Source organism: Pocillopora damicornis, chromosome 13 (assembly GCF_964200805.1).
Source record: "Pocillopora damicornis chromosome 13, jaPocDami1.2, whole genome shotgun sequence".
In the NCBI taxonomy this organism is placed as follows: Eukaryota; Metazoa; Cnidaria; class Anthozoa; order Scleractinia; family Pocilloporidae; genus Pocillopora; species Pocillopora damicornis.
Genome location: NC_142682.1, coordinates 17,514,713 through 17,541,612, shown reverse-complemented (window position 1 = coordinate 17,541,612; position 26,900 = coordinate 17,514,713). Strand labels below are relative to the sequence as shown.

The window sequence follows — 26,900 nt, the reverse complement described above, 5'->3', positions numbered from 1 at the left end:
TAAGCAGCATAAATATGCGCTGGGGGGTCTGTGGAGAATGCTGTTTTGAGTAAATTGCTAAGTGTTGAAATAATATTAAGGGCTAAAGAGAACTAAAGTTATACCGAGATGAGCAAATTATAAGTACTTCATTGAAGACTTCATCTACTTAATTGCGTTAAAACCTAAGCTATTGTTCTGTTACTACATTCAGAACACCATTATATGACATTCAGTGAAATTCATGTTAATATCTTAATGACATCTCCTCTATGTATACCGACACTTTCAAAGTCTATTTTGGTTTTGTCTTTGTTTCGGCTCATTTCCATCCATAATTGTAGTACCTCTTCCTCTGGTGTCGTCCAAAATTCTTCAAACACTTTCCACCCGTTTTTGGCTGTTTCTAAGATATATTCATTTCCAGGATCAACGTGTTTGCTGATAAAAGCGCCACATAGTAATGATTGACAAAACCTTGGCGCTACCAGCACAGGCAAGACTTCCAACTCCTCGCTAGATAAGGGATGAACCGAGTGATATCCCGCGAAAAAGAGTCCCGCCATCTGACTTCGCCCGCAGGATTGCTTTCGTCATTCAATTGGAAATGAATTGCTCGAATGATCATGACGGAAATGGCAATAACGAAAATGAGAGTAATCTGATTTTCCTTGAGCACATCGAACAGAAAAAGTGGCATAAACAACGGTAAACTGCAGAGGCTGATCATAAGTAGAAAAGTTAACCCGATAACGGTAGCACAAACACTCTGAATGAAGACCGAGAGGAATCTCTGATAGCTGTTTTCATCTTGTTGGATCTAGTCAGCATGGCGTTTATAAATTGAAAATGTCCATGCGCACTAAGTCGAACCTCTAATTTATGTTGCCTTCAAGCTTAATAATTTTGTTATCACCCATGAGTATCGTTCGAGAATATTAACCCTTCACACCCACAATGCAAAATCTCCAAACTGTTCTCTATACTTTTCCTAAGGTGCTCACGAGGAGAATTTGTTTAAGATCAAGAGCTTCTTTTGTTGGTGATCATTTTCGTCATTATCATGACCTTAATGTTTGATTCAGGGGTGATATTGTAAGGAAAAATTATACTCTTGTCACTTTTAGCTTAAAGGTTAATAGTGCTTAGTTTAGGCTTATTTAGTTTTTTTGTTTGTTTGTGATTCCTTTGAAATATCAATAAGGTGTCTATTTTCTCCTACCTTTAACTTCCGATCCATGCTGCCCACGACCTTTCCTGCAGTAAACAGCAGTTGAGTGTTCAGCGGTATTTCATTCAATACTTCACCTAGTACAAAGTTCAAAAGGAAAACAGCATACACCAGGAATTCCTCCTTAAAGTATTCATCGCCGTTATAAATCTCTATTCCATGAACGAGGTTTCTAAGATTTTTAACGGTTAGAGGACTATTACCGGTCTCCAAAGAGATACCATTACTATCTTGGTCTGTTGCTATGGAAACATGAACAGGCCCTGAGTGAGCAATGCTAGGTTGGTAGATCCTGGGGTTTTTGCACTTTACAAAGTGTGTCTTGAGAATGGACTTGACTGGGATGGAGCATATGTACCCATGTTCTACACTGAATCTCTATAAATTATTCGTTCCTGGTTTCTACGTCATTTAAAATTTTGAGAACGAACTCTCGACATCCAGGTAGCCCAGGCAGGGATCCCCGCATGTAAAAGTTTCTGTCCACGTAAGCATCTAGTTCTTTAAAAAAAGACAAATCTGTGATGTGCAGGTTGAAAAGTTGAGCTGCCGGAACTTCTGCTTGATGTTTTTTTTTTTTTTTTAAATAAACAATTTTATTCACAAGACGATCACTTACACTACTTACAGTATTAATTACACTTACATTGTACTTGCTACTTACACTACTGATACTTATACTTACACTAATTATGCATACGCTACATTACGATACGTGTATTACAATACTATTAACATTAATTTAATTTACGGTTGGCGTGTTTACAAAGTTCTTTTCAATTAAAAGACAATCACAAGTGAACATACAGGTCTCAAAAAATGCTACATTTCTTTGGATATTTGCTTTTGATATAGCTTAAACAAATATTTATGAAATTAAGTATAAGTCTAACCTAAAAACAACAGCAGCATGAAAAATTAAAGTAAAAAAGCCCACGTGCGATAAAATTTCGGAAGTTCTTTTTTTGCGGTCGCGATCTCTTTTAGGATTTCAAGTTTTCCCGTGATGAACAGTAGGAAGATTTGAAAATCTAATATGTCTCCGCAAAGGCTTGTGCAGAAAATGTGATATTTGGCTAACAATAGACAATAATTTAGGACTTGCCAATGCTTTGTCCTATAATGCCAGTCATAGAGTATATGACTTGTAGATAACGTCATTGTTTCATTTGTTTTTTGGTGCCACCAGTCTTGAAACAGAATCCAGAAGTCGAGTATTAGTGTGCAGTTTATTAATAGGTGATGCAACGTTTGTTTTCTGTATTGCATAGGTTGCATAAGGGGCTCTCTGAAATGCCGTCTCGGTTATATATTTTTTTTTTTGTTCGTACAAGGGAAGGATGATTATGATTAGAAGAGAGAGTCCTGTAAGATGATATCCTCAAGACACGGAGACCTTAAACTGTATTTTGTACCTATTGTGTTGCTAAAATACGGGATAACCTTGCTATAGTGGTGGTTACACACACCTTGGGTTTGGGGCCTTACGGAGGGTAAATGCATGGGTTTGGTTAAGCTCAGGTTTCATGGTACCCTTGGGGATGTGCGGTTACACAGTATAAGACTCCCCTCAGGGTCAAATATAATTAGATATTAGTTCACTGACCTGACAAATTGGCAGGAAAAGTACAGAGCAACATGGATGTTACAAATCGAGATCAATTAAGCTTAATTTCAGTCTCCTTCTTATTATACAACAGTACTCCATAAATATGACAGTCCAGCATTTTTTTGCGAGAAGACACCGAAGAAGGCGCGAAATTAGCCAAGCGCATCGGAGGTCACCTCAAAACACTGCAGGCGATTTCCTGTATTAGCTACATTCTGCTTTATGATTGGCCAAGCCACCTCAGGGAGCAGATAAACCGTACTTTGCAGTTCAGGAACTGTCATGGTAGTTCTTTTGATGTTTCCATGTAAACAACCCTAGGGCAGTTAAGCGGTTACACACAAAAACGTCCTTGCCCGTGGGCAAACGCTATTTACCCATGAGTAAAAGGGCTAGTGTAACCACGATTTATAAGCGAAGATTTTTGCGCACGACAAAAGTATCACAAGAAGGTATACAAATACAGCCAAATACAGCCAACACGACCTTTTGAAAGGTTTCAGCATTACTAAAATTAGTTAGATCAATATCGCAAAACGGTTTTGCCCTTTTCACAAATTGAAAGTACCTTTTTATTTTAAAGAAATGCTTAGGTTTTGTGATAACATCTTTCTTCTGAAAGTTATGTGAACGAACTATGATTTTGTCAGTTTGGAGAATGCACAGTTGACGAAATTTCTCGATTGGTCGAAATTGTTTAACACGGGTCATTGCACCTTGCCATGCTATCACGAGATTCCAAGACAAATATTTACATTGTTAATGGACATTGAAGCAACTAGAATTTACATTTCTATTTATTGTAAAGCAATTGCGAAATGATTTTGAATTGTTTTCTTTCTATTGAACTACTATTGTGATGTTCTGTTTCTACTCAATTAATATTAAGTTGGCGACTTCGCGTAAGATCATGTAGGAATTACAGAAGGCGGTAGCGATTCATTTCTCACCAGAATGTTCGCGTGTTGCTTTTGTGGCTAAGCTTATTTACATGTCATTGAGTAAGAATAACGTTTATTGTGTTATGCCTCGATCTTCAAACTCCCGACACATGTAAATGAGGTGGACCAAAGTGGCAGGGTATTCTGCAGTTGCTCCGCTTTTTTTAAAAGAGTTTTAAGGCCGGACTTGGTTGCACCACAGACTGTAAGCTCGTTTCTATTCCATGTAGCTTTGTCGTTATTGTTGTTATATTTGTACTTAGATATTTGAATTAAATATCTATTTTCAGTCGAATCACAACTACACATCTTTAAATCTAAATATTCATCTATCTGGAAAATAAATTAAATGTGCATTCATTTCGTGGCGTGATCGAAACGTGTGGCATTTAATTTAGCTACAGGTATTCTATCAAATTACGGCAAAACTACGTATACCCTAAGCGCGGGAAAACGCGGGTGACCAAGTCTCGACTGGGTTTTAGTTTTGCATTTACTTGGTTGAGAGGGGAACGCGAGTTTTCTGGACCAATCACAGAGCAAAGCAGAGCAAAACCAATTTAAAGCAATGCAATCCCGGATTACTATAAACATTCATTTGAAAACTGTTTTGAGGATAAAATTATCATTGCATTTAGTGAAACCTATGTTAACATCTTAATAGCATTTCCTCCATGTGTACAGACTCTCTCAAAGTTCATCTTGGTTTTGTCGTGTGTTTTCGCTCATTTCCATCCATAATTGTAGCACCTCTTCCTTTGGTGTCTTCCAAAATTCCTCTAAATTCTCCCACCCGTTTTTGGCTGTTTCCAAGATATATTCGTTTCCAGGATCAACGAGTTTACTGACATAAGCACCAAATACTAATGACTGACAAAACCTTGACGCTACCAGCACAGGCAAGACTTCCAACTCCTCGCTAGATAAGGGATGAACCGAGCTATATCCCGCGAAGAAATGTCCTGCCATTTGAGTTCGCCCGCACTTCAAAACCCCTTCAAGGTTCAAAATATACATTAGGGAAATGGCAATTTCAAATACTGTACAACTGTAGTTGAGGTCTCCAAAGTCTATGACACCAATATCTTGCACTGAATACTGTGAACAATGCTTGTTACGGGGAGCAAATACAAGATTGGTGTAATTTGGATCCCCATGGATGATTTGCTTGGGTAAGAGATGTAGTTTTGGTTTGACATTCTTTCTAAAAGCTTCACAAACCTCTCGAACTATTTCAACATGATGAGGATCAGTAACAGCTTCGAGGCAAGGCTCAATTTTCTCATCAACATTCGACAGGTCCCAGCTAAATTCTGGACGCTTCAGTTCTTCACCGGCGAAATCCTGTTCGTTTTTTAAAAAAATTATTTTAGTTTTGTACTAAAACAGCAACGGCAACTCAAACTTTTATGAACGAATTCCACTTTGAGAAAGAACACTAGCTGTAAGAACGATAATGATAATAATGACAATCTGATTTTCCTGGAACAAATCTAAAAAAATTAATAGAAAGTAAACAACAATAAAGTAAACAACTGCAAAGGCGGAACATGAGCAAGAAAGGAGACGAGACAACAGTCTTAAGCGAGAGTCGAGATGGACAGCTGATGTCTGTTCCACCTTGCTGGTATTTTTTTTCCTTTGTTTGCTTTTTGTTTGCTATTGCTTTTCTCTTACCTTTAAGTCTCGATCCATGCTGCCCACGGCCACTCCTGCATTAAACAGCAGTTGAGTGTTCAGCGGGATTTCATTCAGTAATTTACCCGGTACAAAGTTCAAAAGGAGAACAGCGCAGACCAAGAATTCGTCTTCAGAGTATTCTTCCCCGTCATAAATCTCAATTCCATCGACGATATTTCTAAGACTTGTTACAGACAGAGTGCTAGTACCATTTTCTAAAGAAATTCCATTCGTATCTTTGTCTGTTACCATACAAACATGACCAGGCTCCGCGTGAAGAATGCCAGCTCGATGCTTTCGTGGGATTTTGCACCTTACCAAATGCGTCTTGAGAATTGAAAGGACTGGGGAGGAGCAGTTGTAGCCACGTGTTTGGAGAAACAACATGATGTTACACTGAAGCTCTAGGAAATATTCATGCCTTGATTCTACGTCGTTTATAATTTTGAGAACGTATTCTTGACATTCACGTTGCCCATTCAAGGATCCTCGCATGTAAAAGTTTCTGTCGTCATAGGAATTAAGCTCTTTGACAAAAGACAAATCTGTGATATGCAGGTTGAAAAGTCGAGCTGCCAGAACTGCTGCTTGATGTTTTTCGACGGGCGGTTTTGTTCGCACTAGGGGAGGATGATCAATATTCATATTCCTGAAAAGTGACTAAAATAGAATACCTTGTAAGCAGATAGCCTACAGTGCAGGAGTCTTGTTAGTGCGAGCTAACGCTAAAAGCTCGCGATCGTTTGTTCGACCGGCCATTAAAATCAAAGATGGCGGCCGTAATATTCGTTATGAAATTACTTAGCGCTGGTAGCCTAAATTACGCCTGCTCTGCAGGCTAGTAAGCAGATATCTTCGAGACTAAAATAATGGAACTGTATGTTGTTAAAAATAGCAACCCATGGAGAGACTTATTTAACGTTTATTCCATAAGCGCGCGTTAAGATGATAAATAATCAACGAGGTGCGTAGCGCCCAGAAGTCTATAACCATTCCCGTATTCAACAAGTGCAACTTGAATAACTGAATTTTTAAATTTCATTAAATCCTTAAAGTTTAGATGGAGCTTTTTTTAGCTTCTTGACAGTTAAGGCAATGCTTTCCATAAACGGTGACACGGAATATGCACTGATAATCGGAGTAAGGTGAACTAATCGAAACACTAGAAACGCCATTTTCAAGGTTGAAAATTTTGTAAATTTTCAGCGTAAAGCCCTTCGGCCACGGGCGGCCTAAGTGTACAGTGTATGATTTGAAAAACGGCTGGAAGAGGCAAGTTCAGATATGGAATAAACGTAAGGAGTTTACACGTTATATATATTTATCGCATTTATAACAATATTTTTCATTATTTTACTTTTTTACGGCACACGCAAATGGTTAAAATTCAATCTAAATATAACCCTCGATCGTGCAATATCAAGGGAATCGAATATCGACTTTGGTGAACCATTGTGAACTAAAAAGTGATTGGATATCAATCATACTGGGGTAACTTTGGCTTTTACTACTCCAGTTAATGTACATATTCAGCATATTAGATTTAAACCCCGAAATTACACAAAGAACGCTTTGGCCGCCTGTGTTTCTACTGGCTACTGTGTTCACGCAGAGTTATCTCTGACACTGTAGCTAACCATGCGATCACATTTCATGCTGAAATCTTCATTGGGTTGTTCACAGACAATTTTGCCTTTCTCTAGCTTCCCTTTTGCTAAAAATAATTCTTAAGAATCGAAATTTTCCCCTTTTTGGGATAAGACCAAACCGTCCTAAAAATTCGCGTGTATTAGATCAGAACAAGTCGAAATAAGTCCTCGGGCATTGCCACGTATATTCTTTTCAAAGCCGTGTTTGAAGATCATGCAAAACTCTTTCGACGGAGTGTTGGGTGAATCGATGCTGATAAACAACCAAAAGTTTATAACATGATGATTTCATTTTGTGCATTTCGTTTCCCACCATTTATTACAAGAAATAATTCAGATAATTGTGTTTGTAGTATGGGAAGTTTTCTCACGATACAAATATCTTTACATATTGTGTCATTATCTTGGCCGAATCACCAAACGCAAATGACTTACCGTGGATTTAACAGCTTATGGTTATCCTACTCTCGGTGATCCTTTTAAAAAGATCGAGTACTGGGCCAGAGGACGACTATATGTGATCCCACCGGCGGAAGGTTGTGATCATTGAGGACTGCAAACAGCAACAAAATATGCGTAAATGACAGGCGTCTCAGTGACATCAGTCTTCATAACAATGATTCTATCAACATTTCAAGCGTGATTAGGCGAGCGGAAATGCCCCCTGCCAGCTCTCTGCCAACGAGTTTGACTGGGTCGTGGGTCGTGGGTCGTGAGTCGTGGGTCGTGACTCACATAAGTCCTCTTGAATTTTTTTACGTTAGGAGAGATTATTTCTCGACTCCCATGTTGAAGTATAAAAACTGACCTACCCGTTAATCAGAATGTTGCGTGCATTTCACCGCATCTCATACCCATTACAGAATCATTGAAAAACGTCGTACGGGAAAATGCAAATAAGCTAGAAAAGAGAAAGAGAGCATGCGTAACTTCACGCAGGCCTGTCAATCCGACTGTCAATCATGTAATCCCCCGTGTACGCAGTGTTCGAAAGTATTGTTTCTTGTGCAGACAACCGAAACGTAGCGCTTTTCATCGAAGAAGAATAGACGTAATTAGTGGCGTTATCTTGATTAGGTTATATTGTTTAAAAATCGGTCAGATGTAAAATTAAATTACCTTTCAAATGCCGGGTTTTCAATTTGTGTTAAGACTCAAATGCGGCAGATTTGCGAGGTTCGACCATCAACTTACAACATACAAAATACCTACAATAACGAGACAGAACCATTCATAACTTGGTGACTGAGTTTCAAATCCTTCGCTATGTCCCTATATAAAGGATCTCAACGAGGTGGTATTTTACGGGTGATGATTAACATCTTCCAATTGTTGACACATGAAAATTTTCTACGGTCAATCTTATTTGTGACTTACGGTTAAAAATTTTCGATTTTAACGCCTAACGACTAAATTTTTAGCCGTTTTACGGCTAACGGTTAACCCCATTAAGACACTATATAAAGACATCAAAACTTCTTTCTCAAAAAAAATAAAAGACGATGTATGAGTTCAAACATTTGAACTTAATCTTTAATACCTGTGACCTCATGTCAGGCAAGGCAAGCGTCATTATTTGAAGCTGTCAGATAAGCGGACGTATTAAAACAGTAACAGATTGTTAAAGGAAAGAGTTATATCACCGTGTCGAATCCAGTGCGAGACTGAAATTCATTCTTCCCAGTGAGAGAGAGTTTTAAAATAGGATAGAAAATTCACAAATCTTCTGTCTGAATAGAGACCGAATAGAGTGCGAGACTTAAGGTCAATCTTACTTGACATGTGCACTTTCTGTGCGTACCCAACAGAGTACAGGACTTATGGCAATCTTAATTAACATGTGCGTTTTCTGTGCGTGCCGAATAGAGATTGAGACTTGAAGTCAACTTCTACTGACATGTGCGTTTTCTGAGCGCACCGAATAGAGTGCGACAAGTCATTCTCACATGACGTGTGAGATTTCTGAGCGTTTTATGTGCGTGCCGAATAGAGTTCGTGACTTGAAGTCAATCCCCCTTAACATGTGCGTTTTCTGTGCGTGCCGAGTAAAGTGCGAGACTTAAGGCAATTTTACTTGACATATGCTTTCTGTCGTGCGTGTCGAATAGAGTCCAAGACTTGTGGTCAATCTCGAGCAACTCTTACGCATCTTTCGTGCTCTCCAAACTTCCCGTGTGCTTCATATCTCGATGAACGCACGCTGACGTATGAACCAATTATTAATTGACATGTACGTTTTCTGTGTGCGCCGAAAATAGTGCGAAACTTGAAGCGATCTTACTTAACATGTGCGTTTCTGTGCGTGCCGGCTAGAGTATGAGACTTGAAGTCAGCCTTACTAAACATGTGCGTTTTGTGTGCGTGACGAATAGAGTGTGAGACTTGAGGCAATCTTGCTTGACACATGCGTTTCGTGCGTGACGAATAGAGTGCGTGACTTGAAGTCAATCTTACTTAACATGTGTGTTTCCTGCCGAATAGTATGCAAGGCTTGAAGTCAATCTTGCTTGACATATACGTTTTCTGTGCGTGTTGAATAGAGTGTGAGATCATTTGTTAGACAGTTTTAATGACTGGAAGGCGTGGTGCGAGTTTTTTTTCCCCAAACACCGGAAGAGCAACTCTAATAAGCTCAGATGTAGGGCAGACCAAGACTGGAGGAAGGGTAATATATGTTACCTGGAATACAAAACAAAAAGATGCGTTCTTTTTAAAACGTTGTTCTTTGTTTAAACCGCAACAAAAGAGCGGTAGGGATATGTGTGAACTTCGTAATAGACCTCGCTCACTGTGGAGTCTCTGTGGCTCAGTGATTAGAGCATCGAAGCGCGGAATCCGAAGGTGTGAAGTTCGATTCCTCATGGAGACTCAGAATTTTTTCTTTGTCCCACGCTCGTGACAAGGCGGAAAAAAACATCTTTCTCTTTTTCTTTCACCTTTCATTACGCAACGTTATGTAACAAGCAATAGAATTAAACGTATTGAGTTTTCCATGCTACTTAGGTTAGGTTAAATTAAGTAAGTTAGTAGTTGTGTTTCTAGCGAAAAGTTTTTCCACGTTCTTTTTAAAACGTTGTTCTTTGCTTAAACCGCAACAAAAGACCGGTAGGGATACGTGTGCCCCACATCGAAAAATTGAACTTTCGAACTTTCGTACCAATAACTTTACTTTTACAGATATATTTTGGACGAATTCGCCGAAGAAGCGACAAAGTACCCATTCATGGAACGGGACAGCTATGACTATGATATAGTTATGGGTAAAGCGCTACAAGGACAAGGCATTTAAAACCGTCTATTTCGAAACACTGAATGGTTTAACCCTTTAACTCCCATGAGTGACCAAAACAGAATTTCTTCTTACAACATAATACAATATCAACCACACAAGTGATGAGAAAAAAGAAAACTAACAATTTGGGGATAATTGGTTGATCAAATACTAAATTCTCTGAACTAATATTATAAGAATTGTATGGTTGACGGTAAGGAGAATTACAAATTTGGTCTGGGAGTTAAAGGGTTAAATAAGTGAGAGGTAGATTCGAATATCACTTCAAATGAAGAGGTTTGTGGAGACAACTCCTCGAACAATAAGATATGATGACGTCCTTTGCCTGGCGATGGTACTTCTGAAGATAAGGTCGCAGTGATACTCGCAATAAAGCAGAATATTAATAACAGGGTATTAATAAGGAGCTAGCATGCACTCTCAGTTCTGGTATCCTGATAAGTTCCGTACTCGCTTTGACAAAACATATCCGAAGAAGACCACCCGCAAATAACTGTCAGGATTCTCTTTATATCTAAACAGGTCAAGTCAGTCCTAAAAGGGGAACGATATGATTGCTGTTGCGTTGAAAAGTCATCAGAGTCCCAATAGCGTACGGTATTAAACAAAACGAAATCGTTGGCAGAGTTCTTTAAGGTTCGCAAGTAGTTTCTTTACCAGCTATCACATTCTTCACCCATTCAAGCATCTGTCATCTTTGGATAAATTTTTAACGTTTTCTTTTTCTAATATTTGTATTATCTCTCCCTTGAAAGTCTATTTCGATTACATTACAAAGCCATTTGTTACAATAAGAACATTTTTACCTCAGGACCTTTGTTGTTGTCCTTGTTCTGTTGTGCGCTACCTAAATTTAAATAACGCTTGAGTAATAGTGAAACAGGGTATAAGAATTAAGAGATTCGCAGTACTTAATTTACGCAACGTTACACATGGGGATGTAAGTGTATTGTGGGCTGATTTGACTTTTTGCAAAATAAGTAGCCTAAAGATTAGACAAGAATACAGCGCCAAACAAAGTATGTTACCGAAAGGACAGCGTTCACAGCGAGAGCAATTCGACGAAGCCCTGTCTTGCGTGACAAACACTACGTAAACACCTAGCTTAAATTGCATAATCAGTCATAATTTATGCGTCGTGCTCTTTTCGGCACGGTGCTCTATTCGGCATTTACAAGACACTTTTTGGCCGCCAAATCGCACTATCAATGCCCAAAAAAATGGTCAAGGAGAACTCGTTAAGCGCTGAGGTTGATTATTTCTTATTTAAAATACAGCTATCAACCAGAAAATGCAAAAGTCAAAATTTCGTGACATAGGCACTTTAAACATAATACTATTGCTGTGTTTGTATATAGATACTCCTTTCAGCATGAAATATTCCCAAGTTTATTTTAAATACAGCTATCAACTAGAAAATGCAAAAAAGAAAATTTCGTGACATAGGCACTTTAAACATTATGCTGTTGCTGTGTTTGTATATTGATACTCCTTTCAGCATGAAATATTCTCAAGTTTATTTTTGTTTCGTTCTAACACGAAATTAATGCGTGATGTTTTTATGAGACATTACGTAACAATGCCTCACGTAATTAATTGATAAGATCGTCAAAGCCAATACTACTAGTCGTCACAGATTTGAGAGACACCAAGGGGTATGTAAATACTATTCCTTGTTGATGTATATTAATCCTGGCCTTTGTTAATTGTAATTCTAATCCGTTAATAGATTTCGAATACTTTCCTGTAAACAAGATGACTGAATAAACTGTGAAATATTTGGAACCTTGGCGATTGTTGCGACAAGCAGTACAATTTTAAATACAGCTATAAAACTATAAACTAGAAAATGCAAAAAAGCAAATTTCGTGACATAGGCATTTTAAATATAATACTATTGCTGTGTTTGTATATAGATACTCCTTTCAGCATGAAATATTCTCAAGTTTATTTGAAATACAGCTATCAACCAGAAAATGTAAAAAATAAAAATTTCGTGACATAGACACTTTAAATATAATACTATTGCTGTGTTTATATATAGATACTCCTTTCAGCATGAAATATTCTCAAGTTTATTTGAAATACAGCTATCAACCAGAAAATGTAAAAAATAAAAATTTCGTGACATAGACACTTTAAATATAATACTATTGCTGTGTTTATATATAGATACTCCTTTCAGCATGAAATATTCTCAAGTTTATTTGAAATACAGCTATCAACCAGAAAATGTAAAAAAAACAAAATTTCGTGACGTAGGCACCTTAATTATAATACTATTGCTGTGTTTATATATAGATACTCCTTTCAGCATGAAATATTCTCGAGTTTATTTGAAATACAGCTATCAACCAGAAAATGTAAAAAAACAAAATTTCGTGACGTAGGCACCTTAATTATAATACTATTGCTGTGTTTGTATATAGATACTCCTTTCAGCATGAAATATTCTCAAGTTTATTTGAAATACAGCTATCAACCAGAAAATGTAAAAAAACAAAATTTCGGGACGTAGACACTTTAAATATAATACTATTGCTGTGTTTATATATAGATACTCCTTTCAGCATGAAATATTCTCGAGTTTATTTGAAATACAGCTATCAACCAGAAAATGTAAAAAAACAAAATTTCGTGACGTAGGCACCTTAATTATAATATTATTGTTGGGTTCATGATATATCGATATTCCTTTACGCATGTAATCATAGCCAGAAATCAAGGACATCTCGAGCCCGCTAACAATTATCAGCGGTATATCGTATTATAGGTAATTTAGAGTTAACAACTGGGTTGAAAACGTAAATTGGCCATCGGAAATCGTAAGTTACCTTTTTCCTTTCCCCCCTATTAGTAAAGATCTAGCATTCCGTTTAGCCGTTCTCATTTACGCCAAAACTAGATTTTGTAGTCACATCCATTTCATCGGCCGTTGCCTTCATTCCAAAGTTATTCCTAAGAGTTTTCGCTCCAATTTTCACATATCTTCTTTTTCTCATTCGAATCAATATCGTCACCAAATTCAGTGCGCCCAAAATTCTTTTTCACGTAATATTATGAGAATCACAATCAGAGCTATGTGCCAAAAACGTAACAAACTCAGCGAACAAATTCTACATTGCCGCTCTGAACTTTCCAAAATCTGTCCAGCTGTTTTAGTACAATCCATTCGTGCCAAAATTCAGGATGCCAATTCAAAACTTTTTAAACATTTGCACCAAATTAAGGCCCAAAAACTTGACCTACTTATCGGCCCTCAAGTTACTAACGACTCATAGCCTGAAAACCTCAAAACTGTAGTTACCATTCCAGAAAATTTACTACTTTCCGATTCAGAAAAATCAGTTCTCAGCAAGGGCTTAAATTTTGTTCCCATATCACAAAAAACCGACGAATTTTCAGTTAAGCAAGACGTTGAAAAATTCCTTCGCCGCGTTCAGTTAAAAGCCTTTTTTCATGACAAAGAGGATGATTCTAACACCTCGAACAAAGATACTTTCGTAACACTCGAGATTCGAAAGTCTAAATGGACTCCCCCAGAGGGCCAGTTCTCATCTTTAGATTTTTTCCACAAAAAATGTCGCCACGATATCAACAAACTTAAATTCAATGGTTACACCAAATTTTCCAATCTTTCTTCGGAAGAGTGGTCGCCAAAAGAGGAGTTCACTCAATTTATAACCGCCATCAATTCCTTTCATCCGGCTCTTAAATATACCTGGGAAATTCCGACACTTCTTTGGCTTTTCTAGACATCAAAATTTCAATTGAAGGCAACGGTATATGTACTAGTGTTTACTACAAACCTACATATTCACATAGTTACTTGTTGTATTCATCTTCACATCCATCACACGTCAAGAACTCCATACCTTTTTCACAGTTTCTCAGACTACGTCGTTTATGTAGTGACGACTCTTATTTTTCCGAAAAATTAGAGGCAATGTGCCAGTTTTTCGATAAACGTGGCTATCCTGTTTCTGTCGTTCAAGCGGGCTACCACCGTGCCCAACAAATCGATCGACAGGCAGCACTACAAACGGCCGAGAAGGAAAACACTGACCGCATTCCATTTACTCTTAGATTTCACCCTCACAACCACGCAGTTAAATCTATCATTCTTAAAAATTTCAAATTACTCCAAGACGATTCAGAGACCGGAACCATCTTTTCGCAACCCCCACTTATTTCATTCAAACGTGACAAAAACATAGGCAACTTTTTAGTCAGGAGTTCATTTCCAACCAATGACCAATCTGGAACTTTTAAATGCGCTCGCTCACGATGCAAAACTTGTCCTTTCATTCATAACATAGAGAAAATATCGGGACCCAAAAGATCCATTAAGATCATTGATCACTTTACGTATACCTCCGCCAATAGGGACCTTACGATCCGACAACGGCGACGGCGACGGCAACGTGAGAAGTCTGGGTCGAGCGGGGTCACGTCGTGTTGGCGTTCCCGCCAAAATTGAGATTACGAATTTTACGAGCGAGAACGTTGACGACGGTCATTGATGTTTATCGTGTTTAAGTCAACGAAAGTTTTTTAGAAAGCCATGCCAAAGTTCCGTGACACTATTCTCCTGGCTCATGCTTCCCGTTTGATTAACGCTGAAGTGAGTTCCTTGTAAAATAAGGTTAATCTACGATTATAAATGAAAATTAGCTCAATGAAAGTATTTATACACTTTGCATCGGTCGAATCTAGTACCGCCGCCGACAAAATCTCTCTACTATTTCCTAGTAAACCCAAAATAAAATTTAGCTTAATTGTTTTCTTTTTTTTTGATCGAGAAAAAAGTTGGAAAGTAAGTGATAAGAAAGCTCAGTGATAGCGAGTGAAGTACAATCACAAACAAATACAAAGCAAAATAAGTCAAATCTCTCTCCATTCAGTTTGTGGTCGTATACAAAAGACTCCACGCTCTGTTCGTTTCGGATATTTCAAACAAACTAGTATTCTTTAAATTTAGTCGCAAAGTCTCGTTTTTACCTTGATTCATTTGCCATAGTTGGGTTTTAATTTCCACGTTTTCGCACAGCGTCAAACAAGGCTTCTAGACGTCCGCGCGTGAAGGGACACCGCCGTCTCAGAAATCTGCTCATGCGCAGTACGTAACCGGAAGTAAAAAAGTCCCACGTCGCCGTCGCCGTTGTCGGATCGTAAGGTCCCTATTGTTATTTACTGCATAACTTGCACTTATTGCAATAAGTTATACATCGGCGAAACAGGACCGATTCCGAGAACACCTTCGCGATGTGGAAAGAAATGACAAGGACGCAACCAAACCAGTCGCTAGACACTTTAATCTTCCTCGTCATTCTAAACAGCATATGGCAGTTTGCGGCCTTTCCTTACTTCTAGGCAGTTCAGAAAGCCGTAAAACACTAGAACAAAAATTTATATTCCAAATCGGCACCCTTAATCCCCACGGAATCAACGAGTGCTTTTCATTCAACTAATTTATTCCTTTTTCTCGTCACCATATTCCCACCAATGGCGTAGCTCCACTTTCTGCATATAAACTCAAACACAACCCACAATTCCTCTAATCGCTCTGACGAAGGGCTAACGCTCGAAACGTCAGCTTTCAGTTTTACCCTTTACGGTGGCTAATTTATGTTTTCCACCCAGTTGTTAACTCTAAATTACCTGCTATACTCTCCCACCGACGCAGCACCACAGTTTCTTTAGAAACTTACCCCTTTATATCGTATTACACTCCGGAACAATAGAATATCAAGAGAATTCAATATGACGGCGATCACGGCTCGATCTGTAAAGAAGAGTATTTCTATTTAATGAAAAGAAAAAGAAAAGAAGACCTGCAAGTAAATCTTTGGGATTTTTCGAGGCAGAACGATGACATGATGTCAGAATTTTGATTTGCTTTAATTTAATTTTCGCGCTAAGACTACTGAATTTGCATTCAATGCCTGGCATATTTTTATTCCGAAAAGGACCTGAGAACTAATTTATTTCCCTCCAAGAACATAAAAAAATATGGCCGACGATTCGAAGATCAGCGTTGCTCGTATTTAAATATTTCAGTCATAGTTTTCAACATGGCGTCTCGTCTCTTACTCAACATGGAAAATAAGGGATATTCTGGCGCGTTGGGAAGTTTTTTGATGAGAAGAAATGGCAATTTTACAGGATATTTGGACGCTTCGAACTCTGTAGCAGTCAATTCGATCGAGAGCAGTTGACTTTATTGATGCACTTTCCTGTAATAGGCGAGTGTTTGGGATGAAAAACGACGGATTTTGAAGAACTGAATGGCGACCTAGGTCAATGATCAATGACAAAAGAACTGGCTCGGGAAGTAATTGGTTTCTATTTATCGAGTCCCTGTGAGGTTTGATGAATAGCAGAATCAGGACTGAATATGTCTCGATCGAGGGCAGACGGGACCATGAGCTCCTGATTGTTATATTTTAGAAATTTTACAAATCTCCATACAGTTTCTTATATTATTTGGTCGCCATTATGGACGAAATGCGCAAGCGCGGCCGCCATCTTGTCCAATATTTCTGCCGATGGTTCCCAAGTGAGAAGACCTGAGGAGGACCTTAAATAGTCTTCGACTTTCACTTTGATAAATCAAAGATACTCAAGCTTACTTCAAAGAATTGCAAGACTTCGAGACCAAAATACAATTCGCTATAAACGAAACTTCGAAATTCGGTGCAGAGACTGATGAGATTTCGGAAACAAATGAAAAGTGTGCTAGACTCGGGTTTTTTTTTTTTCAAGTTTTTACACACCACCGTAATAAGATAATGCGAAATGAAGTTTGATGTCTGGCTCTTGTGCCTCTAGAAAATATAGAGATAAAGAGTTAAAAAGCTTGAAGCAAGTTCTTGAGGAAAAAGCCCGACTGACTCCGGCATCAAGGCAAAGGCAAGCGGCCGAACCAGTGAGTCGTGACACTAAATAAAAACAACTTAAAATGAAAACAGAGTCATTTTTTTGCTTGTATCTTATTAACTGGTGATCACATAATCGTGAAATTTGGGATAAATTAACACAATTTGACCATTCATTCAGGGGTTTGCGCAATTTGGTTAGCCTTTTAAAAATTTAGTTAGTTTCAAATTATCTCAGACGTTCAGGCACTCTCAATTGACTTTAGACATGGAACCCTGGAACGTGTGCTCTATTTTTTTTCTTACTAATTATTTACTTTGCTTTTTTAGATCTTGGACGATATGACGTGCCAGATACGAACTTCATCTTCATTTTCAAACGGAAGAAGAGACGTGTTGAAAGTCTAAGGTCTACTCCTTCAAGAAGACTAGGACCCAGACCAGTCGTGTCAACTTACGTTCGTATTGCTCTCAGACTTGAGAGAAAATTAGAATAAGGAGAACATCGAATGAGTACCGACCTTGTACTATACCTAGTTTAGGTATTAATTAAAACAAAACTATGTTCAACCGGAAACTTATAGATATCACAGCTCAAATGATGCCAAAGCTAAACGATCTTTACCCTCTAGCAGTTGTGAGGGCCCTGAAATTGGCTGACATCTAATTTCTCCTTCTGAAACACTTAGACATGAAATGACCTACAACCACCAAAAACCACCTACAACCACCTGCAATCACCTAAAACCACCAAAAACTACCTAAAACCACCTAAAACCACCTCCAGAAACCTTAAATACCACAGTAAGGTCATGAGATTGTAGTATCTTATAATCTAGTAAATAAGTAGTTGACTGTTAAACAAATTCTCCTTGTCAGTATTGTAGGAATTGCATTGAAAGGAGTATGAAGAATTTAGTATGGAGAATTAAACATAGAGGCATAGAAAGTTGAGATTCTGAGGTCGAGATGGTCTCCCTCTTTTTGACCATCGCTCACCCCCTTGGTACAATTTTTTTCTCTCCCCAGCTTTCCGCTGTTGTAAAAATTGAAGATGGCAGTTTTAATTTTCACTAAGATGACTGAGCACTCGTCCGCCAAAACTGACGCTTGCTCTGCCAGCTAGAAAGGAGACTTCATGCATGAAGGATGCTTCTGTTTTCAAGTGTACCTTGTTCCTGGCACCCTACTGAACTCGGGACTATAAATTTTTGTTTCCCGTGCGTTGGAATCTGGTTTCTGGCGAACTTATTAACCTCTTGCAACCTTAAAGACGGATGACTCTAAGGGTTAGGTTGAACATTACATCATGAAATATCGATGCCGAGGTCTAAGCTGTATAACACAGATACGAGGTTTGATAATTCATGATATAATGTTCAACCTCATCTAATAATTGCTTAGTGAAAACCGAATTCAATAATTGTTTTATAATACATATTTTAAACAATCGGTAAAGAAACAAACTTACTAATTCTCTCTGAGTTTGCAAAAGTTTGAGAACACTAAACCGATGAAGGGGGGTTGGTAACTAGGTAGACTTTGAACTCAAGACGATAACCCAATATCTGCTGCTGATATTGCCCGGGTTTTCTTGTCAACTTCATACGCTGTTACAATTGACTGAATGCTCTCGTCTGATGTTTAATAATAGTGAATAACACCTTTGACCTGAGGCCAGGTTCACATAATCCCAAAAGAAACTCAACGACAATTGCCATGTCTGATAAGGGTCATAAAAACTAATTATGATATTAATCGTAATCAAAAGATCTGATGGGTCCAGTCAGGCTGTCAGCATGAAATCTGTAAGAAGCCACAGAAAAAAAATTAACTTAACTTTTAATAGCTTATAAGTCGCCATTTCTAGCCCAATGATGCCAAAACTATGTAATCGAAAAATGGCCAGATTAGCTTCTCGAAAAACTGTCCAGCTAAAATCCTGAGGGGGAGGGGGAGGGGAGGGGGAGGGGAGGGGGATGGGGATGTGTTATTAGATGGGGCCTGGGGTCACATTTTTACGACTGGATTAATTATAATCGTTCGCATTTTCAATAGAATTATTAGAATGGGATGGCACATTTTCAGGATTTGGGGTTTAGGAAAATTCTGGTAATTAAGAAGTGATTAAAAATTGAAAGATTCGCAGTTGTAGCTGTACTTTGTTCTGTTGTTTTAATATACATATCAATCGGCTTGCATTAAATTCTATTCTAGCAATCACCACTTCAATATTAACCAGTTGCGCAATAATCCAGAACACCCGGGTCCAGAGCAGTCTGCCGAAACATCCGCCCAAAAGTGACTAAGATTGAGTCTTTAACTGGCCAGTGAGTAGGCTATAATGAAGTAGGGATTCTGAGAGGCCAGCGATAAATGTTCACCATTAGTCGTAAAGAAAGTTAATCGAAAAAAATTTCTCTTTTACCATAACAGTCAGCCGTAAATGTCCAACATTTTAACCGTTAGCCGTTAAAGTCACCGCCTTATCGAGACCGTCTTTTTATGCCCCTTACCATGCTCCAACTTTTGGCACGCATCTCTTGCGCTTACAGCTGCATTTTCCTCTGTCATCCATTGGATAATCGTAAGACTCCTCCTCCATATCCGACGGGCATTTAACTACCATTGGCGAGCAAAGTGAAACACAAGTAATGCCGCCATATTGGCACTTACATCTTCCTGTACAAGAATCGTTGATGAACCATTCTCTTGGGGTACGGTTTTTACACTCTGGAAGAACTGAAGAGACACATCATTCATTAGCTTCAAGTTAGACGCGTCACTATATGTAAAAAAACGCGCCTACTTTAGTTATTTTTGACAATGAATTTCAATCGATGCTAAAACTTTCCGTCTTCAGCCATCCCTGCTCCCTGTTTGATTATCTTCGCCTCTTTGGGTTTTTGTATCTTTGGCTCACCCGCTCAATCCATCATAATACGCAATACACATAACTTATTAGACGTTTTGGTGTGTAGTATCGCTGAGTATTTCTGCGAGTTGTACAAACAACGAGTAAATATACTTGGAAATACTACACACCATAAACCTAATAACCTATCTATCATCAAACTGCTTTATTTTATATGTAATTCTTATAAGGCGGAAAAGTGAAGTGAAAAGAGAAGCGTAACACATGCAACCGACTGCTCAAAGATGTTTTTTTTACCGTACAAAATAACCAACTGTACAAAATCGTACGATATTTATATTCTTTTCGCGCGATATTTGTTCTCTTCTTAGTGAAGTTGGGTAATAAAAGTGCAGTTTCTCTGTCTGACCCTTTTTGTCAATTTTTGGACAAATTCACGCGAATTTCAATTAATGTTCTAGCTTCTTCTCAAATTAGTTTTATCCTTTTCCTCTTCAGGATTTTAAATGGAAATGAAGATGAAAAGCTATTATTTTCTTGCAGACTCCTCTATGGGTCATTGCCTAGAGGGGAACGAAAGAAGAAAACGAAGAACATCAAGGTCAATATTATTGTTCCGCAGTACCAAGGAGCTCACCATGTTCTTCAGGTATTTTTACTGGAGGCGGGGGAGGAGGAAGGTTAAGTCTCGGAGAGCAAGACTTCCGTTTGCACTTGCACCTTCCCGTTGGATCCACAGATGGCTCCTCTGTCTCTTCAGGGAGTTCCCCTAAAGAACACGTGGGAGGGCCACGGGGGGGACACAAGGAAACACATCCCACATTTCCAGTTCGACCGTTACAGCTGCACCATCCAGTGCAGGACTCATCAGCAAAGCGTTCCCACGGGTCGTAGATGGAGCCTCCGTGGAAGCACAGCTTTTCTATCAAGAGAGATGTCATAAACGGTACACAAAGTATACATTTTGATTCACGAAAAGCTGGCCTAGAAATCAGTTAACTGTTTTGATTGGAAGGCAAGGTGCCTTTTTTAATTACCAGGCGGCACGCCGAATGAAAGGTTGGGTTGGAGGTTTTAAGGCGGTGCGATTTTGTGTTCTCAAGCAAAGAACACTGCTTCTCTGCATGCGGGAGTATAAAGTAAATTTACTCCAGCAAACTTACAGGAAGACTTGACTAAACTCTGATGAATAACCTGTGCTGGACTGCTATCGAATAATCCCATATCATCCCATTGAGAATGAGTAGCGATTCTTCAAATGTCTACTGCCACAAAAACTCGGACATTTCCCAGTTTCCGGCAGGCGTATTCATAGGTATATTTGTACAAGTCAATCAGTTCGTAAGTTTACTAGATGTACTCCTACACTGTCCTATGTCAAATTGCTTCATGATACCAGAGTCCGGGTCAAGCATCACCTCTATGAAGAACGGGAGACGACAAAGCATGAGCTGACGTCTACTTTCAGTCGTTTGTGCAGAATGCTGAAAGAAATTGTCCTTAATTACAGAAAATGAGTCTTTTTTTGTGTGTGTTAAATTTTGTACTCAGCTGAACCATGGGAAGGGTAAGGGAATCAGACGTTAATTTTGTCATTTCAACGAATGACATTACCAGTAAAGAGTCAAGCTTCTTGGGGGAATTTGACACGAAATTAAAATCGGATAAACGGATATAAATACGGTCCTTAAAGATTAAACGACACCAAAGACGAGACTGATAAAAGTCTTACCAGAGATTTTGAATTATGACAACACACCCAAGTGGCATATTTTCCCAACCACACCCTTGTTATCATGTACATTTTTTAAAGAGGCTGTGTCATCTATTATGTCATCAAGTCAGACTATCATTATCACAGTTTTATGCATGATGGCGAGGGATCGTGTCTATATGTAATTTTTGTGAATTTAAGCCGTCTTTTGCCAAAAGTGAAGATCATTTAATAATAATTGAACCACTTGTATGCAACTAAAGAAGGAAAGCCAACTTCTGAGTCAATTACCGACCTCCTACGTCATGAAATCTGTTTCAATCTCGAATGCCTTTAGAAAGTTCCTTGATTCACTCTCTGTCTGTTTACTGCATAACAATTTCGACAAGTAGTTTTGACTGAAATTTCCATCCCTAACAGGTTATTTAAGAAATGATTGAATTGATTGCTGGGAGATACAGATGAAAATCTTTTTTCGCGATTTCAAACTAATCCGTATTAGCCTTTGGGATTTAACAACAGAGTAAAACATACCTACGCAGTTGTTATTAGATTGACGAGCGAAATTATGATGTTCGAAAGAGAGTGGAACTTTACGCTGTACAAAATGGGGAAAAATTTCTACATTGGAAGAGGTTCTTGAGCTTTATCGACACTAATTACTTACCAGCTGTTATTCAGAGCGGCAAGAGGACAGGAATGGAAAAAGACCGTCAAACGAACACGAATAATCATTTGCGCATAGCAGGGACTTGAGATTTTTCAAAACCTGCGTTTGACGGAAATGCACTATCAAAATGATAAACGTACCTTGGCCATTGTTATGAAGAAAAGAAGGAGGTACTCTGGCATATACGATCGATTGTAACAAAGCGAGGATCAGACCAAGAAAGAATGCGGCAGCCATCATCCTTCGACTGAGATGTGCTGAGTGTCGAAAACTGCAAGATTCTGCCTGAACTTTTATGCCCCTGTAACACAACAGATGCGCTGTTCAAATTGACGCCTCCGCAATGGAATTTGATGCAGGCGTCTTATCATTTATAACGTAAAGTAAAGTAGTTTTGCACATGAAATTTTCGACACAATCCATATAAATGCATTGATTGGTCTTCTGTGAAAGAAGAAAATAAATTTGAGCTGCATGGCGAGATATTTTACTCATCGTCCTTACTTTGTTTCCAACACTCTTATTATTTCAAATTTCGCCTTTGGGTGAAGGCAGCGACTCTCCCATAAAGTCTTCCAACAGTCTTGAAAGATTTCGACAGAGATAAGCTTACACTAGAGGAAGTTTATCTATAAACAAAATTAACGCTAGGTACATGACAAAATCTATTTAAAACCAAAATAGACCGCTGTTTACCTTAATTTGGTTGAATCAACAAACGCCGGGCGATTCCCGCAAAGGAATCCGTTAAAACGATGGGGTGAATTCGCAGGAAAACTACCGACTGAAGGCTAGGCATTCGTTTTTTTTGTGCTCAGTAACATGAAAAGGAATTTCCTGTTTCGCCCTTTAAATTCTTAAATAGCTGTGGGTGTAACCGTTTAGCAGATTTTTTATTTTAAGTCGATGGCTTAATGGGGAAACGGAGGATTTGACAGCTTTAATGGCTTTGATAAACGAGAAAATTATGTCTGTAGGAAACGTAGGGACTCGAAGAATCGCAGTAACGCATCCATCATCTTTCCTTTTAAAGTGTCAGTTTTTGATGCAAGAGCCTCGCAGATCGATAAGGGCTGAAACGTCTGCAATTTTTGGAGAATCTTCTCGGCCACCAAGTTATCTTTTCTAGACGGTGGTCAGAAACACAAATAATAACCACAGCACGTGGCGAATTGGATTATTTCATATGCATCTTGGTCTCATCACCTTTAAATTATTTAAATTAATGGTGACCTCGAATAACTGACCTCCAACAACTGTGTTACCATCTGCTTTGTATTATATTTCAAAATGTTTCTGAAAGGTACTTAGCCATATTTTCTGGCTTCAGTCTCAAATGTCTCTGGAGACACCAATTCACCTTTCCATAACTTTTTCTATATTTGGTTGATATCTTAGTATTACATTCACTTTTATATAAATTTTGTTCTAAAACTGTCTTAAATTCCATCAGCCAAGTATGCGGTTATACGAGATTTAAATTAATAACTGAATGTGGAATAACTCTTGACGCCACATTGCAGAAAATAAACAGTAACGCTCTCTACAATTCTGTACATTCGATACATCAACATAAAAATCTTTAAAAAATGTTTCCAGCAACAACGATTTAAATAAATGTGACCGAAAAACTTGATAGCTGTGAACTATACACGTCTTGAGCGAAGTTATTGCTGCTTATTTACTTAAGATTCTGCCAGCCGTGATCTGGATTGTGGTATGTACATTTAATCATAAATACTAACAAAATTTTTTTTCACAAGCAAAGAATGGTGTTCATCTCTTATCTGGCCTGTCCCATGAGTTGGCGTCAAACATTATTTCCGAGGCAAAATTAAATGTGTGCATTCGGCATATCACTCTCCTAAGTATATCGTCTTTCAGTTTTGTTTTAGTTTGTATTTTATCTACTCATTTAGCATTTTAATCGCCTTAACGTTAATCTCATTTGTTAAAAATATCCAGCAGGAAACCGATCCATATTGTGGTTTTTGGAGATAAAGACCAATCTAAACATTAAAGGGGTCGACGTGCACGTCAACATGTCAGATAACAATCTAATCTACACATACTACTTGTAAATAACTTGTAGCCTAGCTTATTCCATACAAAAATTCCTCATGATTTATTGAATAATTAATTCCTTTCCGTGGTTGTTTACGCTGTAGATTAATCTATCATTTTTTGTAGCTGATGGTGAAATCATTTCGCTGGAAGCTTAAACAATCGAGAATCACGTTAAAGTTCAATTTTTTACATCAAATGGTTTGCATTGAGAAAGATACGCGCATGACCATTCTTCCTCACGATGGGTGATCTTTAGATCAATTCTATTCGCATATTCATTTTTAAATGAAAGAGGGTTGGGAAATAAGAGTTATGGGTTAGGAAACTCCGGTGAAGGGTGTGTCCTCCACGTCCAGATATCTGTAACCAAACAGACTTCATTTGTCTTCATAATTGGGGATTATTTCTCTCTAACAGCACACCAACGACTTTAAAGCGTTGCGCTCTTTACTACTCTCACGTCACATGGATTTTAAACAGAATCTTATGCGTAATAAATTTAATGGGGAAAACTTCAAACCTCACCATACCTTGCCTTTCTGTAAAATTCACACGTCTCGGAGTAGTTTTGGGTTTAATCAAGCCGCGTCACGTATGGACCCTTTGCGACCCGCTCCTGTGACTGTGTTACAACTGTTACAACTCTTTAACAACAAATGCTTACTCTTATTTAAGGTGAAGAAGTCAGACAATTATAATTTTCCTTGCTGCATTAAGCATATTTGTTATGAATAGGAAGGTGTTTTCAGCTGGGTGGACTGTCTCGACTGAAAGAAGGTTGTTTGTAACTCAAAAATACACTTTTCTTTGAAAAGATTATACAAAAAGAAAAAAGGTACCTTGGTCAGAAAGCAACCAGACAATGTATAAGTCAACAGTTTTCCCTAAATTTGTATGAAAGTTGAGTTTAAAGTAGTATAAATGTACAAACATGCATCCTGGAGACAAAAACGCTGGAACAAAGGCATTTGCAAAAGTGCCAAAGGTAAGGAAACGATTCAAATTTTAATGAGGTCAGGAAATTTATCAATACACATGTCGAGACTAACAGATATTAAGTGTGAATTTCTCAAAGCCTAAAATAAACCCAAGTCTTTTCATACGTAGGTAGGCCACTTGAAAAATATCCTACAGGACCAACTAAACTAATACAGGCTATTTCTACTGTTCTCACTGTTCAAATTGAAGCAAGACTAATTGTTCCCCGAACTAATGTTCGTCCAAAAGACTAAATTAATACTTGCTATTATATCTCACTTTGTGTTAATCGTCGTACTTATTACAAAATGCGACAGAACACTGCCTAATTTCCAGGTTGCAATATAACAGTGGAGTTAGTATCTGGTCTTATCAAAGAAACACCCAGCAAACGCTTTATTTTAGTATTGTTATAATTATCCGTATCTCTCACAACAGTACGTGACCATAAGTTGATATGGGAAGGGTAAGATAAAGAATGCAAACCTAACACTCTTAAGTAAACCACTAAGGAAGATTACGAATAATCGTCAAGGAATCCCATAGAATACGTTGATAAATATAAACATTGACCCCAAATAACCCTTTGTTAAATAAACTTTTTGCTGCTTCAAAAAATTTAGAAGCAATCTGATAACGTTGTCCTTAGACTGTTTTCAACTTCTACGAGTAACCCCTTGTGAGGCATTAACACCTATGTAGTAACATATCAGTTTAATTACTGCCCAGAGAATGGCCAAATTTCCCCCCGACAAAAAACCCCCGCACCGGTTATAAAACAAAAGTATTTTGGAATTCTAATGTGAATTTTTACGTAACCCCGGCCGCCCTTTTCTAATCACTTGTACCCGCTTTCAAAGTGAATTTCTAGTTATTACTTCTTTATTTATACTCCTACACTGAGGGACTAATGGAAACGGATCAGCTATAAGAACCCTCTTATTTGATTACAAGAAAGCTTTTGACTTAATAGATTATAGCATTTTAGTGAGAAAATTCCACCTAGCGTTACTAATTGGAACATAGATTTCCTTTCAGGCCGCTCGCAGAAAATCAAACTCTCTGAAAGCTGTATCAGAATGGGGCGCAGTTCCTTCAGGCGTGCCTCAAGGGACCAAACTTGGTCCATGATTGTTTTTAATCATGATTAATGACCTAGCAATTAGTAATGCATCACTTTGGAAATACGTAGACGACACAACGACATCTGAAGAAATTAGGAAAGGACAGGTGAGCAACGCGCAAACTATAGCAGATGAGGTAACGAACTGGTCCAACAGAAAAAGAGTCAAACTAAATGTTGACAAATGTAAGAAACTTCGCATTTCTTTTGCTTC

At 38.2% G+C, this 26,900-nt stretch overlaps 2 protein-coding genes, 1 long non-coding RNA gene and 1 pseudogene across 6 annotated transcripts; 1 reads left to right on the top strand and 3 right to left on the bottom strand.

Annotated features, from left to right (window-relative positions):
- Positions 1-76: 76 nt before the first annotated feature.
- Positions 77-2,343, bottom strand: LOC113673269 (hydroxylysine kinase-like; annotated as a pseudogene).
- Positions 2,344-3,565: 1,222 nt separating this feature from the next.
- LOC113673267 (hydroxylysine kinase) lies at positions 3,566-8,012 on the bottom strand. 2 transcript variants are annotated; one of them, XM_089191474.1, is made up of 4 exons: positions 7,902-8,012; positions 7,525-7,642; positions 5,438-6,100; positions 3,566-5,104 (listed from the first exon to the last, which is right to left on the bottom strand). In XM_089191474.1, exons 3-4 carry the CDS (start codon positions 6,083-6,085, stop codon positions 4,451-4,453), a joined length of 1,302 nt encoding a protein of 433 aa, XP_089047600.1. In that variant the 5' UTR covers positions 6,086-6,100; positions 7,525-7,642; positions 7,902-8,012; the 3' UTR covers positions 3,566-4,450. The 2 variants fall into 2 exon arrangements, with proteins under 2 accessions (XP_089047600.1, XP_027045455.2); XM_027189654.2 differs by lacking the exon at positions 7,902-8,012 and having other exon boundaries at positions 7,525-7,787.
- An 8,365-nt stretch (positions 8,013-16,377) lies between these two features.
- Positions 16,378-17,992, top strand: LOC149035755 (uncharacterized). 2 transcript variants are annotated; one of them, XR_016182213.1, is made up of 2 exons: positions 16,378-16,715; positions 17,590-17,992. It is a non-coding gene; the product is annotated as an uncharacterized LOC149035755 (long non-coding RNA). The 2 variants fall into 2 exon arrangements; XR_016182212.1 differs by lacking the exon at positions 16,378-16,715 and adding an exon at positions 17,174-17,309.
- An 891-nt stretch (positions 17,993-18,883) lies between these two features.
- LOC113673268 (uncharacterized) lies at positions 18,884-23,395 on the bottom strand. Of its 2 annotated transcripts, none has more exons than XM_027189655.2 (5): positions 23,215-23,395; positions 22,659-22,819; positions 20,772-21,056; positions 19,776-20,001; positions 18,884-19,065 (listed from the first exon to the last, which is right to left on the bottom strand). In XM_027189655.2, coding segments are annotated over exons 2-5 (612 nt in total). In that variant the 5' UTR covers positions 22,759-22,819; positions 23,215-23,395; the 3' UTR covers positions 18,884-19,064. The 2 variants fall into 2 exon arrangements, with proteins under 2 accessions (XP_027045456.2, XP_089047489.1); XM_089191363.1 differs by lacking the exon at positions 23,215-23,395 and adding an exon at positions 23,023-23,175.
- Positions 23,396-26,900: the final 3,505 nt, after the last annotated feature.

Excerpts from the sequence above, each read along its gene's own strand:
- LOC113673267 (XM_089191474.1), bottom strand. The coding sequence starts at position 6,085 with ATGAATATTGATCATCCTCCCCTAGTGCGAACAAAACCGCCCGTCGAA. Across the intron at positions 5,105-5,437 it reads GCATGGATCGAGACTTAAAG|GATTTCGCCGGTGAAGAACT; the intron begins GTAAGAGAAAAG and ends AAAAACGAACAG.
- LOC113673268 (XM_027189655.2), bottom strand. The coding sequence starts at position 22,758 with ATGATGGCTGCCGCATTCTTTCTTGGTCTGATCCTCGCTTTGTTACAA. Across the intron at positions 21,057-22,658 it reads TCTTCATAACAATGGCCAAG|AAAAGCTGTGCTTCCACGGA; the intron begins GTACGTTTATCA and ends CTCTCTTGATAG. Across the intron at positions 20,002-20,771 it reads AAAAATACCTGAAGAACATG|TTCTTCCAGAGTGTAAAAAC; the intron begins GTGAGCTCCTTG and ends GTGTCTCTTCAG.